Raw genomic sequence first — 17848 nt, forward strand, 5'->3', positions numbered from 1 at the left:
AACATGCAGGAGATGACACTGATCCTAATAAGTGGAGCTTATATGAAGTTACTGGTATATTGGAAGAGAGTAGTGATCTTGATCATTTAAAATATAGGTTATGGTGATATAAAAATGACGAGGGAAAATGCAAGAGAATGGTCAATGATAAAGATGTTCATAAAATTTATAAATATGCCATTAAAATGAAATTTGTATTGCACTTATATGTTGAACATAAAGAAACCATGGATAATTTACCTAAGTCACTAACATCTCTTTCTTTTCTTTGTTGGAATATTAATCACTTGTTTCTTAGCAATGCGTACGGATGAATTGATCCAAATTCCCTCATTATGATCGTTTCTTATATATGACTCATCCGGTATAAGATCCTCAACTTCATCATTTCTATTCAACTCATTCCGTCTAATGCATGACTCATTCTCAACATCAATATCACATTGATCGACACCGCTATCATCAGTCACTTTGTTAGAGAAAAGCACTATAGACCATTTTGTACTCTTCGGGTCATTCACATAGAACACTTGTTTAGCTTGAGATGCTAGAATAAAAGGTTCATCTTTGTACCCCACCCTAGTAAAATCAACTTGCAAAAATCCAGACTTATCCATTCGTATGCCACTACTACTCACCCACTTGCAACCAAAGATGGGAATCTGAAACTTCTCGTAATCAAACACCCAAATATGCTCAATAACTCCAAAATATGACAAATTTGCATATTTGGGGTTTAAGTCCTTCATACTTGATATATGCATTGCTTCAGCTAGCACGGTGACACCACTATTTTGCATAGTACTCTTATCATCTTGTTCTTTGGTATAAAATGTGTATCCATTAATTGAATATGCGCTATGAGAAAACACATGCAAACTTGGACCATACGCCAAACATCTCAACCTTTCTGTTACCGAAGAAGGATCTGAAGAGCGCTTCAAATAAATATGATCCTTCAACCATTGTATGAAACTTTGATTGTGCTCTATAACTATCCAATTTTCATTTCTGTTCGGATTTAACCTTCGGAGTACATCCTTGTGCATTTCAACATATGGCTCAACCTCATTATTATTGTGCAGAACATACAAATGAACTTGATCCCGTTCATCCCTTGATATTGTCACAATTTTATTCCCAATTAATTTTTTACCTTCCATTTTGTCGAAAATCTGAGCTCTGGGGAGTCCAATCGATTGAACGTTAGACAAATATTCAGTACAAAACTCAACAGCTTCTTCAACAATGTATCGTTCAACAATACAACCCTCTGGTCGACTTCGGGATTTCACGTACCCTTTTAATATTTTCATGTACCGTTCAGCAGGGTACATCCATCTCATATATGCGGGTCCACACAACTGTGTCTCTTTCACAAGATGAACAACTAAATGAACCATTATGTCAAAAAAAGACGGAGGAAAATACATTTCAAGCTCACACAAGGTAATTACAATCTCTTTTTGTAGTGTTGGTAAGATCTCGGGATCGATCACCTTACTACAAATTGACCTAAAGAAAAAACACAATTTAGTTATGGCACTTCTTACTTTTTCTGGCAAAATAGAACGTATACCTATCGGTAGAAAATGTTCCATTATAACATGGCAATCATGTGTCTTCAAATTCTTCAACTTGAGGTCTTTCATAGAAACAAGTCTTCTGATATCAGATGAGTATCCTTCTGGAACCTTAACTTCACTCAGAGACTTACACAAAATTTTTTTCTCCTTTCTAGATAAAGTAAAAGCAGCAGGTGGTAGATATGTTCGTCTTCCTTTCTTCACGGGTGCTAATTCAGTTCTCATTCCCATTTTTAACATGTCCTCCCTTGCTTTAAGGCCATCCTTAGACTTGCCTTTTATATTGAGTAATGTACCGATAACACTTTCAAATACGTTTTTTTCAATATGCATAACATCGAGAAAATGTCTCACGTACAAAGACTTCCAATATGGCAATTCAAAAAATATCGACCTTTTCTTCCACCCACCTTTCACAATCTTATGTGCAAAAGGCTTGCCAAACTCAGTACGCACATCTTTCACCTTTTCAAAAACTTGTTCACCTGACAATGCGGGTGGAGCTCTACGATGTTCGGTGTCTCCATTGAATGCTTTTCTCCACCCACGGTAGTGATGTTTAGAATGTAAGAATCTACGATGACCGAGAAACACATTCTTCTGGCAAAGTTCCAATCGAATCGTATCGGTTCCGTCTTCACAAACAGGACACGCACGTTGACCTTTAATGCTATACCCAGATAGATTCCCGTATGCTGGAAAATCATTAATTGTGCCAAACAACATCACCCTCAAATTGAAACTTTCTTTCCTATATCCATCATAAACCTCCACACCGTTCTCCCACAAAATCTTTAAATCTTCGATCAGAGGTGTCAAGTATACGTCAATGTCATTCCCTGGTTGTTTAGGCCCAGAGATTAACATAGATAACATCATGTACTTACGCTTCATACATAGCCACGGAGGTAGGTTATAAATCATAAGAATCACAGGCCATGTGGTATGTGAGATACTTTGAAGACCATGTGGGTTCATTCCATCAGTAGATAATGCCAATCGAAGGTTTCTTGCTTCTGATCCAAACTCAGGATAATCATTATCAATCTTCGACCACTGTGGTGAATCAGCCGGATGCCGATACATTCCATCAATAATTCTTTCATCTGCATGCCAAGTAAGATGTCTTGCATCGGTTTCACTACGAAACATGCGCCTAAATCTCGGAATTATCGGAAAATACCATAAGACTTTTGCGGGAGATAATCTTTTCTTATATCGAGACAAACCGCATTTAGGGCACTCAGTTAACATTGCATATTCGTTACGAAACAAAATGCAATCGTTAGGACAAGCATGTATCTTATCATAGCTCATGCCAATAGAGCACAACATTTTTTTTGCCTCATAGGTTCGATTAGGAAGAACATTATCATCCGGTAGCATTTCTCTCATAAGGGCCAACAACTCTGTGAAACTTTTATCCGACCATCCATTACCCGCCTTTAAGTTGTACAACTTTAATACCGCAGAAAGTCTTGAGAATTTAGTGCAACCTTTGTACAACGGTTTCTCAGCATCGCTTACCATCCTCTCAAACATTTCAGGACAATCATGAAGATCTTCTTCCAGTGCTTCTACAATCTCTTCAACTCGATCACAATCGTATGTTTCCGTGTCTTTGTCGTATGAAGCATAGGTCGTACTACTTTTTCCACTCGATTCAACATTCTCGTTAATTTTCTCACCATGAAATATCCAACACTGATAACTTTGATCAATTCCATGCCTCAGCAAATGCGATTTCAATCCATGTGCGTCAACCTTACCAATATAACAACAACGCAAGCAAGGACAATGCATTCGTCTGGGGTTTTCAGCGTGTTGAACAGCATACTTAACGAATTCCAAAACCCCACTCTCGTACTCTTTGGTCATTCGATCGGCACAGATCCATGTTTTATCCATGGTTTTCCTACTTATTAAAGTAAACAATTAAACCATGTCGTATAAAATTATTAACAAAGTGGTTGTAAATAGGTTGAAGATTATTATTCCTCCAACTATCTCTCCTTTTCAATCACGCTTTGTATTAGGGAGAAATATTCATGATAATATTATGATGGCATAAAAAATGGATCATAACATACATAAGATAAAAGGGAAGATAAGATATTTTGTGATTAAAGTTTATCATAATATACATAAGATAAAAGTGAAATATTTGTTATTTTTATTGTTAGTGAAATCTTTGTGCAAATTCATAATTTAATCAAGCGAATTCTTAAATTTTTCTTCTTTTATTAATTGATTATATTGTAGTCTCTATTTCTAATATATTTCTAAGTTAGCAATAATAAGTAGTCTCTATTATATTGTAGTCTCTATTTCTAATATATTTCTAAGATAGTAATAATAAGTACTTCTATGCTTCTCTCAAAAGTAAGCAAAATCAAAGTAATATTAGTTCCACTGCAATTTAGTTGGTCATGCAGAAATTATGAGGTTCTATAGCAATTTAGTTGGCTCCACTGCAACCAACCTCCAAGGCATTTGCTAATTTTTACCAGGGGATATCCAACATCTATTAAGTTGGTCATGCAGAAATTCAACGAGTTTTCTCAAGTTACTGGTTTGGAGGTTAACCCTAACAAGTGCAGTCAATAAACTAAATATTTCAATAACATTTTTCACGGTCAAGATTTCAACAGGGCAATATGCTAACACCAAACAAGATTTCAACATTTTTATTGGTCAAGATTTCAACAGGGCAATATGTTAACACCAAACAGGGCAATATGTCAACATTTTTATTGGTCAAGATTTCAACAGGGCAATATGTTAACATTTTTGGAGGTTAACCCTAACATTGAGTGTAGATTCAAACAGGACAGCCATATGCTAACACCAAACAAGCACATTTGAACTCATTGCATTACAATCAAACAAGCACATTTTTAGAGCAGAACGTACCGTGAGAGGCGAGTGCGGCGGTCGAATGTTTCGTTGACGGCGGAGGGACCCTCGACGGCGGATAAAAGGGTTTTCGGAAGTTTAACGAAAATGGGGTTTTCGTGTTTTGGAGTGGAAGGCGTGATGTTGTGTGCTGTCGTCTTTTAGAGTGGAAGGTTGCTGGAGATTGAGGGGAATACGAGTGCGGCGGAAGCGCTGTGAGTTGAGTGAAAGGTTGCTGGTGAGTGAAGAGGCAAAACAAAAGAACAGAGAATGAAAGCGCTAAAGTCTGAAATTTTATTTTTATTAGACCTTAGACAGCGCTTTTGTGGAAAGCGCTTTCTAAGGGGGGCCTTAGACAGCGCTTTCCAAAAGCGCTTTCTAAACCCCCCCTTAGACAGCGCTTTTGGTTTTATTTTTTTTTTAAAATTTAAAGACTTTAGACAGCGCTTTTTCAAAAGCGCTGTCTAAGGTCTATATTTAGAAGCGCTTTCATTATTTTCTTGGAACATTTTCAGCGCTTCATTTTTATTTTAACCTTAGACAGCGCTTTCTTTTAAAAGCGCTGTCTAAGATGCGCTGTTAATAGTCCTTTTTGGCGTAGTGAGAATGTGATGGAAATGGTAAAAAAAGGTCGGGTAAAATGTGTTGCAAAGAAGCACGGGCACACTCCAAAAAATGTTTTGAATGATGTTGATAATATAGGTTCATCTAGTTGAGTGGATAATGAGATGGAGACTAACTATGCTAGTGATGAGTTTAGTGGCAGTGACCCTGATGAAATTGAAGTCATTGTTGCTATCAATTTAGTTTTGATGATTAGTAAATTTGTGCATATACATTATTTGATTTATCTCATATTTGTACTTTGTCAATTATGTGTGTATGCATCATAGTTTCTAATGCAAGTTTGTAATTCATTTGGAATCGTATGTATTTGTTTGTTTCGGCTATAATTAGTATTGTACCTTTTAAAACCTCTTCATTCAATGAATTACAAGTTGAATCCATGAAAGTTTTTCTTTTTTTAGCCTAGAAATTTAATTTCATATATAAGATTTGGCTATAATTATCAACATCCTTATTTATCTACGATTTCTATAATTAGTATTGAATTATGTATTGATTATATGATAGAGTTTGTAAGATCCTCATTGATCTACAATTTCTATAAAGAGGGTATTTTATTCCATTTTCTTTACAAAAATCAGAATAAATCTCTATCCCCATCTTGCATTTGTGTATTTCAACGACGTAAATCCCCCACTTCAGTTTAAGGTCTTCGATGACATATTTTTCGTCGATTTGAAATTCAAACTGAATATTCTCATGCAATATCCAGAAAATCAAATAGTTATCAAGCTCGAGTACCGTTCACACTCAATTGACAACGAAGAGAAGATATGGTTCACCATGCTTGAACTCAAGGTGGATGATGATCTAAAGGTTGTGTGAAGTACCTTTTACCGTTACTCAACAAAGGCTCTGATTGAGAAAAACACATGAGGGTGGAAAGAACAACTTCCATCTACTAAATATCAACTTGTGTGAGTTTCTTAAGGCCCAATATTTTCTTTTTATTATTTTAATTAATTAACTTCTAAAAATCTTAATTAAAATATATTTTATAAAAAAATATAATAATTAATTAATATAATATCAATAAAAATATTAATTAATACAAATATTTTTAAGGAAATCAAATACAAATATCTTTTTTATCTTTTTATTTTAAATTATGACATGGCAAGTATGAATTAATTAAAATATTTACTTTAACTTATTAATGCAATTTTAATTTTTATCTTCTAATTACCTTTAATTAATGCTCTGAATTTATTGTTTTCTAACTTTGAATTAATGCTAATTCGAATATAGTTGATAAAATAGTTTGGTAAAATCACTTTTTTCTCTTTCATTTATCATATATTTTTAATATGTGTGAAAGTATAAATATGACAATTATTTTGGGACGGAGGGAGTAATGAAAACACCTCGCAACAAATACAACCACTATACGCCAATATAATGAACTTATAGAAACTGATTACCGCAACAAAACAAACCAGATTTCAAAAACCTCCCACGAAATTGATTACCACCAAAACATATTGCTAGAAAGTACCCAAAAAAAATTGATCCTCCAATTAAATTGTAAGGAAAATTCAGCAAAATAACCTCATCAATGTATCATACAACAATCAATAATAGTTTTAAATACATAAACATAATAAGTACGGTTTATAAGTTCATTTCAGATAAGAAATAATAAAACTTCACACCCAAGGAATAAACAATAGTGAAGGATAATACATTCACATATGTTAATGGTGTATAAATAACAAGGATAGTCCACATTAATATATAATTAATTCAAATAATATACAACATACAATCATGCTGCAATGCGTAATTTCTCTACTTCGATGAATGTGGTATCATCCTACAACACTAGACCGAAGTCCTACAATACTGGATATCAGAATTATGTTACTGAGGGATCCTCAACACTAGACGGAAGTCCTACAACACTGGACTGAAGTCCTAAACTAATCTACGATATACATGATGTATGATGCTACAAACTAATGCAAACATTTTCCATCTGAAACGCCTACTTCCATTACCAACTATGAATCACAACACTGAATTGAAGTCTTTCAACGCTAGATCGAAGTCCTATAACACATGACCGGAGTCCAACAACACTAGTTTCTCTTTGAACCTAAAACTCAGCAAACTCAACACTTTTCATCATAACTCAGTATAATGAATAAAATATATTATTTTCTCATCAACAACATCAAAACCGCATCAAAATCATGTCTTGTGCTAATTATACTTAATATTAGAATAATTATTTAAAACATCAAACAGAGTCGTAATTAAGAAAATGAATATATTCTGGAAAACTTAGAATGTCTATTTTAAGAATATAATTTTTATTTTAGAACTTAATACCCCAATCGGTTCAGTTTAATCAAACGACAAGAATTCATACTTGCATTAGATAAAAAAGTTTTGTCTGACTTCAAAATATCATAAAATATTATAGACTTATGATAAAATTATGAAACTCTTCAGTCTAAAATATCGTCGAATTCTCTTTCTAATGCAACTTATGACACACAAAAATGAACTTACCAAACTCAAGTTACGCGTGAAACACGATGACTAACGCAAGACTGAATTTGCCTACGCCTTTGGTATAAAAACCAACAAAATGCTCATGTTTTAACACTCCTAAAGTCAATTTCCCCACTTAAAAAGAAATATTATTGCATTAGTTTTCTAACATAACTGACGACACCTCAAACAGACTTACGAAAATCAAGTTATGCCTGAAATAAGACGACCAATCTCCTTCTATGTCTGTTTACAATTTTCTGCATTTTTCTCCCTATTGAAAAGATTCAAAACTCGCATATTTTGCCTATTTGAGTTCTAACCGTCCTAAAAAACACATAGATAAACAACACCATTGAAAAGACAAAAAAATTAGGATTATCAATAACATGATTGATTTTTCGATTATAACTATATTCACCTTATTGAACAGATCTACAACTCATAGTTTTTTTTGGACATTATTAGATACATTTTCTTCTTTTTATTAGTTTTGTTTTAAAATTTCTTCAGATTTTGTTCGTACTTTTTCCTTTTTATCTTTGGAAACAATCAAAAGCGCGGTGACGACTCTTGTTTTGTGAATTAAATTAATCAATAGTTTAATCTCGAAATTTTACCACTACACATGATGCTAGACCAACTCAACATCATATGGCATGATTTAGGTCGATTACAACGCCACAGTTTGTGTCTGAGCCAAGGTATTTGATTTATCCACGCCAACGAACTTCGTCATCAAACATCCAACAACAAATTCCCGCCCAAGAACAATGTTAACCCACCTAAACCCAACAACCAACCTCACACCATCACCCTACCATATACACCTAACCACCAAACACCCAACCTCGCAGTCAATTCATGCCACACACCCAAACTCAAAATATGGAACCAAATCCTAACCACCAACAACCATACACAGCCACCACGTCTGTCTGTAGTCCGGACGATTCATACGATTCAACCTCATGCCATCATAGCCTTCCACTTATGAACGCCCAAACATCTCATCGCCACAACGCTTAACCATTGTTTGACTTTATTACACCACAGAAACCATTACTTCGTTTTCAAAATGATTCAATGTCTCAATTCGGGCAACCATATCGTCCACAGACGAACCAACCACAACAACCCAACTACGAAAACATGGACACCAAACTCAATTACGGTAACGTCGTTGGTGACAACACCCCTAGCTATTGGGGAGAAATGATGATAAATTTATCAAATATAATTGGACCTTCCACCAGACCTTCACACCAGCCACCATTGCATCATGTCAGCACTCAAAGACCTCAGGGAAATCGTGGGAGACCTCGAAGGAAGGCTAACGCACTAGGGGGCGTTTTAATCGGGCGGATCATTGATTTTCTTGTCAATCTTAATGTGTTTTAACTTTATATCATAATATTAATAATTATTTTTCATTTATCTATTTATTTTATTTATTTATAAGTATAAGATATAAAATTTTAAAGAAGAATACATAAAGTATGCGTCACATGCAATGACGCTACACTTGATATGATTAAGTATGCGCCAATTGCATTGGCTTTACTTCCATGCATGTGCCAACGCCAATAATTCACAAATTGGATGCGTCATTTCAACTGATGCATCATTTAGACGTATGCATAAAACATGATTATTTTGATAAATATTTTTAGAAAATAATTATTTTAGAATTTTAATTGAAAAATTAGATTATTTAAAAAAAAATCTAAAAATGTTCAACATAATTTACTTTTTATTTTTATTAAAGCAAAAAGGTAAGAGAATCCTATGCCTTATTAAAAACCTTATCAAATAAAACCCAATGAAATAAACCTTGATCAAGGAAAAAAGAGTGCATAGATAACTCAATGATTCAAACCTAAATAACCAAATAAATAAAAGCTCCAACAACAATTTTGGCAGTGAAGAAATGCAATAAATAGTCTAATAACCGATGGGATCACTTAAAGTAGCTCGAGTTTCTAAAACTTGTGCCTCCTGTTGAGTGATATTCTCCAAAACAGCTTCAGAGGATGTCAATTGATGTTTTAGATCCTTCACATGTTCAGTCAAGATGAGCTTTGAGTCCAACAACTTTTGCAATGCTGCTTGAGAGACTTGTAAACCAGGAAACATAACACGTTTTTCGACAACATCCAACCATTCCTTATCGAAAGGAAATCTGCGCGCATCTTGTAATAATTCAATAAATTCAGAGCGGCTTGAACCTAACACATCCAACACACTATGGGTTTTCAGAAATTTCAATAGCTCAGCTAGACAGTCGTAGGCATAACCCTTGTATCTATTACTCAGTGAAATGTCCTTTAAATGAAGGGTAGGGTGCAAAACAAAGAAATCAGTTAACAAAGACAAGTTCTCAGAAGCCAAATGCTTCTCAGAGACTAGCTGCTCAAGCTCCTTCGTGACAAGCATAGAAGAACTTAAATTTTCTACGTTTTTAGATGAGTTCCCTGAAAGTATAGGAAATAATAATTATACTTATTTAAAGGGCACAAAATAGTTACTCAAACAAATTGAATCAATAAGATACCTTTAGAAGGTATTGAAGGAAACTGATATGCAATAGAAGAGGGTTTTGATTTTGAAACTATTATATCATCTTCCTTGGACAACTGTTCCTCAATATTTGAGCTTACATTCTTAAGAGCATCATCAATCCGAGAAACTACACAAGTTATAAGAGAGGAAAAAGTGCATACTCAAAAAGGTGATGAGTGTTGAAGTAACATAAGAAATGAAAATATATTCAGATTCTTCACCTTGATCATTGGTCTCTTTATTGCCAATTGAAAAAGAAGCCGCAGCTATTTGGTTATCACCATGTTCCTACACATATAAATCAAAAATTGATATAATGTTGAGTCTTAATATTTATAGCATCAACCTTACTATATTAAACAATATACATTTTAGTTTAGAGGTCTGATTTCATTACGGATAGAATAAAAAATTGAAACCAAAAGAATTTCCATGTTATGCGTAACTAATTTGGAGACAAGATTTATAAGTCTTTATATGAAAGCAATCACATGGAAGTAATTCCCCTGATTGTAAGCAGAAGAACATGTTCGCAAACTTGATACATATTACATACTATATAAGTTTTGTGCTCTGAAGATGTTTTACACTCAAAAGTAATTAATAGGCTTGATAATAAACTTACTAATTCTAAATGAGTTGATGATGTTATTGTCTTGGCATTATTTGATGTAATTCCTTCTTCAACACTTATCTCAGCACCCTGCTGAAAATTCAGAAGAATGTCTATAATTATAGTAGTATAATTCAATCCCTGCATTGAAAATGAGTAAAAAACAAAATACAGGAAAATTAGGGGAAATGCCTTTTGTTTAGGAGCATCTGAGTGTACAGTTGGCTCATTCTTGTTTTCTGAAATGGTTGGAAAAGTTGTTGCTACATCTTTTCCGGACATAGAGCTCTCCAACTAATTGCATAAAATGAAAATTAGTTGGAATGTATTTTTAGCTTTAAATGCACAATGAATGAGATGGTACTGTAATACATTATTTTCCTGAGAAGGTTTGGCAGTAGCATCAGGTTCTCCAAGTGGACTTGTTGAATATTCATTCTCCTATCATAAGAAATACACAAATTAATGATATCTGTTATTAAGTAAGGCTCTAGGGTAATGATATAAAATTCAAAACATAGCCTGCCGAATATGTTGGTGTTATTGGTAATGTCTCTGGTGTATGTTTCATATTTGATACAAATGCATTGTCATATTTAGGTGTTGTTAGCTTGAATAAATAGATTGCTATTGACCTCTGAAGATGTCAACTCGTGTCTTGACGCTGCTTCAACTTCAATTCCAGCGATAAAATCTTTAGTATTGTGGCCACGGGATTCTTCTTGTATATTTTGAATTATAATCAACAAATTTCTTAACGCTCCTTCATCCATATCTAAATGTTATAGATTAACATTGTTAGATAGTAACTTAGAAAGCATAATAATAAAACCAAAATGTTGACTAGATTTCAGTTATTTATTTGTCTATGCCTAATAAATAAAATTTACCACTTTGATAAAGCTTCTATTAGTAAGAATATGGATAACTCTATGAGCTCTTACATATTAGAAATACTTATCCATGTGTTTGCATCATTGTTTATAAGTGGAAAGTAATGATGAAATAAATGACTATATAAAAATAAATGAGATTGACAAAATCACTGTGAGTCCTCCTGATTTTGACAAAATTTAGAGATGAGTTTTACAAGAAACTTCGAGAAACTCATCAAGAAACTTAGCCATGAATCTAGTAAGGTGGACTCAAGAGCAAATGCAATTACATATTTAAAAAAACCAAACTATTTGCATCTCTGACAACTTGAGAAATGATTAATATTTAAGCACGCATATTCATACACTAGGAGAAGCATTACAAGGAATAAGCATAACTTTGTAAAAATAAAATTTGTAAATATTATTTACGAAAAATGTAATAATTTTGAAAAGTATTAGGTAAAGTGTGTACCCATGAGTGAATCGGAACCAATTATTTCCCAGAGATAGACGAGTGTTGATGTTGAAGTGAGAGAGAGTTTTTGACAATCCATTACAAAACGAGATTCTACAGTTTGAAATTGAATTCCCTGTGTTTGGAAGAGGCTTGGTAGGTTCACAAATGCTACAAATTTCAAATTTAGAATCTTGGCTTTCTGATTTTCCTCCCCTTCACTTTTAAATATTTCCTCTAGTTCATCTGCTTCTCTTATGATCAGACACTTTAGCTCCGGAAGCTCGTTACATACGGAGGTCGGAAATACACATTTCAACTTGTTGCACTTTATTACAACAAGCACATTTAGCTTTGGGAAGCATGTCCTTGAGGATGAGGAATTTGACATTTTCTTATTCTCTAAATCATCTTCAATGATATGCTTCAACTCATCACACTCTATTATCATTATATCACGCAATTGTGGTAGACATCTTAAAATAGAATCGGAGAAAATGACTTGCAACTTTTCACATCGCATAATTTGTATCGTTATTAGGTTTTGGAGGACAAAAGAATCTTTGGGACCAACAAAAAGACAAGTCACCACATATAATTCGTCCAGCATAATCTTTTGCAACACTAAGTTTATTTGTTGTTCATTTACTTCATTGACACAAAATATACTTTCTACTTTGGACTTATTTAACACGAGTCTTTCCAAAGCAAGCAAACACTCCATTTTCCCACTCAATTTCTGTGATAAATGAATGGAAAATAAACTCAGTTATATAGCCATAAATATGACCACCTAAGCTAAGGTGTGTCTGATAAGCCATTGAAGGATAATTTTGAATCAAAAATTTTATATCGTAACAAATTTATTTTTTTAAGAAATATTTTAAATTTCTTATTTTAGGTGAAATGGTAAAATAATATTTATATTTAAGGATGAAATTAATAATTTGTATAAAAAGAAGATAACAAATTAACAGAATATGTTAAGGGAGGTTGTATTTTTTTAAGGGTTAAATATGGTCTTCATAAATATCTCATATTTCAATTTTAGTCATTTAAAAAATTTCCTTTAAAGAATGATCATCCTAAAAATTTTCACCCACACTTTTGCTCTCTTGCTAATTCAGTTGCTAAGTAATAAATCGTCGCTAAAACTGTCACAAATTCAGTCGCTAAATTGTAAAAACGGTCACTAAGTTGCATGAGGGACCAAAAGTGTGGATAAAAAATATTAAGAGGACCATCCTTTAAAGAAATTTTTTTGAGGGACTAAAAAAGAAAATAAAATATTTGAGAAGACCACAAACATATTTAACCTATTTTTTAATAATAAATAGTATATAAAACTAAATTGCAATACTTTTTTTACAAGAAATTAAAATAAAATTGTTTTTCCTAGGTTGTCTTAACAATCATACATGAAATCCATAAAATTGGGGTGCTAGTGACAGATTTAAGTATGTGATAGGCCTTTTTTATTATTATTTTATAAAAATAATTGTTAAGAAATTATCAATTGCATTATCATAGCATTCTTTAAGTAAGATTAATTAATTTCAGAAACAAAAATATATAGAAATAGGAATACCTTTGTGATGGTACCATCGACAGATCTTGAAACCAAATGATGAGGTATGAAATCACCAATAGGTTTCATATCAGCAACCTGTAAGCAATTATCAAGTACAAGTTCTTTCAAAGGTGGAAATGTTGTGTGATATTGTTTAGGACACATGGCAGCCAAATTTTGCAGATTGGAAAGATAGAGACACTCCAATGCTGGAAGATGAAGATGAACCTCAATGTCGTTTTGATGATCATCATTGTAATGTCCGAATATATATTCCAATCGGATGCAATCTATAATGGAAAGCAGTTTCAACTTTGGGAAGACATTGCCCAAATTATTGTCATCAGCATTGTCGTGATCTTCGGTGTCTATTATTATGTGTTTCAATTCATCACAACCTTTAATTATCAAAGTTTCCAACAACATTCTTGGAGCAATAGATAGGACAAATATTGATTTTATCTTCCTCAACTCAGTCAACTCAATCTTTTTAACATTGCACAGGATCTTTGATTGTCTTGAAATACATTGCGCACGCTCCCATATGTTTATGCTAAGGCAATATGAATTTGATTCCTGTAATGTGATCCAAATAAAAAAGAATTTATATTAATCTCATGGTGAGTGTATATAAAATTCAAAAAATGCAAACATATCATTTTTATTTTTTTTATTTTTAAATTTTGATACAATACAAGTCCTAAAGATGGGCTAATATTATCTATGATAAACTTTGACACTATAAATATCTAATAGTTTCTCCACTCAAGATGTATAGATTTTGTGTGAGAATATTTCTAAACTATCTTGTGTATACATGAATTAAACATTGATGTTTTCAAATTTCAATCCAAATTAAGCAGTATTAATTAGACTTATGTTTAGAAAAATAAATGCATCTAGTAATTTGAAAAAGAGCTTTGTATTTATGAATAAAAATATATCCTAATTGATACTTATAGTTAGAGACATGAGAGATTATTTAATAAAATGAATATATATTTAGTTTCTTTTATTATAAGAAAATGTATATGTAGTTTCATATATTATAAAATAAATGCAAGAATTAACATATGAGAAGTAGGTAATAGGGTTACCATTAAGTTGTTTTGTGGTTGATTCACATGAACCAATGGAATTTTAGTACTTTTGGTACTCCTCAATTTGTTTCCACAATAATACATATCAATCCATGAAAAGATGTTGCATTTGATATAGTCCGACTGTGTCGCTGGCTTCGAAGCGGATCTAGAAATAGAAGATGACTTCTTATAGGTCAAAGACGTCGTATGATTACTTTCTGGAAAAATATCAATTAAATTGGGTACATCATCGAGATTTATATTTTTTAGGGAACCAAGTTTGACATCTTGCCCAAATATGTATTTCAGCTTATCACAACTTCTCATTGTGATGGATTCTAGTGCCGGAAGATCATGAGCAGAGACAAACGGAAGTATTACTTCAAAGTTTGGACACTTCTCAATTTCAAGAGCTTTTAGTTTCAAAAACATTGGGTCCAGACTCCTGCTATCCTCATCAATTATTTCTCTTCTTGATCCCTCTCCTTTTCTTTCATCTAGTATTATATATTCAAGACCCTCACAGTCAATTATTTCCAATATCTCCAACAACACTAGGCTACGGGCAGTTGAAAGTTCAAATAAGGAGATCAACATCGGACAACTATTCAATGAAACTTTCTTTAAACTGCATAGGTTTAGGTTGCACTTAAATAAGCTTCGCAAGTGTTTGCAATTCCCAATAGATAATTCCTCTAAACTCTTAAAAGTGTCAAAGGAAAGAGGACCGTTGCACAATTCTTCTAGATTTTCCATTTTATTCAGACGTAGTTTAACCAACTTGGAGAATACATGTGATATTTGAGAAGAAGTATGCTTAGTTCCAATGAGGCATTGTAGTTGTGAAATGCAACTTAAATCAAGCACAACTAGATCATTCATACCATGGTCCAAAGGAACAATCTCAGGTATGATATTTCCCCATCCCCCTCGATTCTACTTAGTTTGAGAACCTCTGCTTCTTGCATACAATACTTGAGTGTTGTTTCAGATAGAAAAAACTGATTCATGTTGTCAATAGACACACACTTTGATGAATAATCAATTAGAGAGTTGTCGGCTACATAAAACTTCTGCAATGTAGGTAAAGTTATTTCTCGACAACAATGATTAAAACTCCCAACAAAATACAACTCTTGAAGTAATGAGCATCTTTCAATCACTTCAAACGGATTATTCCAAAAAATTGTACAAAATTCCAATTTCAACAATCTGAACTTATCTAATTTCGTAATTCCGCTCGGCAATTCATTAATAAGACAATAACTCAAATCAAGTGTCTCAAGGCTTGGCAGATTTCCCAAGATAGAAATGTCACCCAACATACCAGATCTAAAGATAAGAGATCGAATATTCTTCAACGATTGTATTGATTGAGGTAATGATAGGTTTAAAAAAAAAAAATCACAAACAAAAACTCGAAGTCCAGTATTATTTTCAAAAAAGGAATCTGGTACTTTGATATTTGAAAGCTTGTCACCTTCTTCCCTACATAAAATGACAATTAGAATCTCAAGCTTGGAACCATCAAGCTTACAGGAAAACACGTCCTTTGGCTTGCCTTCACATAACAAATATTTTATATTTTTCTCCCTTTCAACCATTGCCTTTTGATTTTTGTCATACACTTGTACTGTTTGAATCTCTTTGTTCGCTATCCATTGGGCAGCATCACGAACCAAGTCATGCATTTTCACTATCCCTTGATCGGCTTCCAACAATAAACAAGAATCTAGGAGTTTATTTTTGGATATAACTACTTGACTTCGAGCATCTTGGTAGCTTCCATAATCTTCCCCAAAAAGGCCTCCTCCGATGGCAAGTCTGGCTAACCTTTCAGTAAGAACCTCTTCATCTTCTCGAAACACAGAACACAAAAGGAATAAACTCTTTGCCTTTTCATTCCTCATATTATCATAGCTAAACTTCAAACAGTTATAAATTTTAACAAGTTCATCATCAACACCATGTATGGACATAGGTTTTTGAAATGATTTTAAGGCCACATCCCATTCATTCCGATGTTGTTCGCCCTTCAAACTACTAGCAATAACAACAATTGCAATAGGTAACCTTTTGCATTCATTTGCAATCTTACGTCCCTTGTCAAGAAAAAATTCAGTTGAAGTTTCACTTAGACTAGCATGCCTTTTGAACAAGATCCACGCATCTTCTTCAGATAAGAGATCTAGTTGGATTGTCTTATTGCATCCTAATTTTTTGCACACCAACAGACTGCGCGTGGTTACAACAATCCTACAACCTTTGTGATTGTCACTATATGGAATTCCAATTTCATTAAAATCAATATCGCCCCACACATCGTCCAATATTAGAAGAATCTTCTCACCATTGGTTAGTCTGCTCCATAGTTTTTTGGGTCGATCGGATTCATTACAGTCATCAAATTTCAATCCCAAGGGTCCAGCAATATCATCTTGAATCTTTTTAATATTAGGAGAAAATGACACCGCGGTATCGATGATTTGAGTAAATTGCTTTGATTGCTTAAGTGTCTTACCCACTTCCTTGATCAATGTAGTTTTTCCTGTGCCCCCCATCCCTTGCAACCCAATCATATAATTGTTGTCATCTTTGAGTTCATCCAAAAGCTCAATGTATTTGGATTCTCTACTTTTAAAATGCATATAGTGTTGGGATGAATAGCGTTCAACATCTGGAAGACGAGCTGGGAGTCCAATTGTAAGTTCCTTTCCAACTTCCATTAATTCTTTAATATGATCCTTCCTATTTGCCAGTACTTTTCCTCTTCTATATCTCCATATGCAATGAGGACAAAATTCAAAAAAACATTTTTGTTTTGTTTTGGTGTCTTCTTGAATGAGCTTATCAGCTTCTTCTACCCAAGAAAGAGCATTAGCTTGAACATCTTCCCCTCTTCGGGTTGCCACTTCAATGCGTTGCTTGAAAGTTGTCCTTTCTACTTCCAACCTAGCTTTTTCTTCTTCAAAATCCTTAGCAATGCACATGAAGCAACATATATAACTCGATTCTGCAATCACGCCATTTATCAATTTCTCCACATATGGCTTCGCCAAATCAGTCAAGAAACTCGCCATCTAAA

General features: G+C 33.4%; 2 protein-coding genes across 4 annotated transcripts in view; both read right to left on the reverse strand.

The window, feature by feature from the left end:
* The window catches only part of LOC127084543 (uncharacterized), a 56238-nt gene that overhangs the window by 20020 nt on the left and 18370 nt on the right, over nucleotides 1–17848 (reverse strand). The window lies entirely within an intron of this gene.
* Nucleotides 9418–17848, reverse strand: part of LOC127084545 (uncharacterized) — an 81224-nt gene continuing 72793 nt past the window's right edge. The window contains exons 7-14 of one of the 2 annotated variants that reach the window (XM_051025028.1): nucleotides 12130–12850; nucleotides 11415–11554; nucleotides 11152–11220; nucleotides 10972–11073; nucleotides 10792–10872; nucleotides 10388–10454; nucleotides 10159–10293; nucleotides 9418–10078 (exon numbers count right to left, since the gene is read on the reverse strand). In XM_051025028.1, coding sequence (XP_050880985.1) covers nucleotides 9549–10078; nucleotides 10159–10293; nucleotides 10388–10454; nucleotides 10792–10872; nucleotides 10972–11073; nucleotides 11152–11220; nucleotides 11415–11554; nucleotides 12130–12850 — 1845 coding nt within the window. In that variant the 3' untranslated portion in view covers nucleotides 9418–9548. The remainder of the gene's footprint in view (nucleotides 10079–10158; nucleotides 10294–10387; nucleotides 10455–10791; nucleotides 10873–10971; nucleotides 11074–11151; nucleotides 11221–11414; nucleotides 11555–12129; nucleotides 12851–17848) is intronic. The other variant, XM_051025026.1, reaches the window with a different exon arrangement.

This window comes from Lathyrus oleraceus, chromosome 5 (assembly GCF_024323335.1).
Source record: "Lathyrus oleraceus cultivar Zhongwan6 chromosome 5, CAAS_Psat_ZW6_1.0, whole genome shotgun sequence".
Taxonomy (NCBI): Eukaryota; Viridiplantae; Streptophyta; class Magnoliopsida; order Fabales; family Fabaceae; genus Lathyrus; species Lathyrus oleraceus.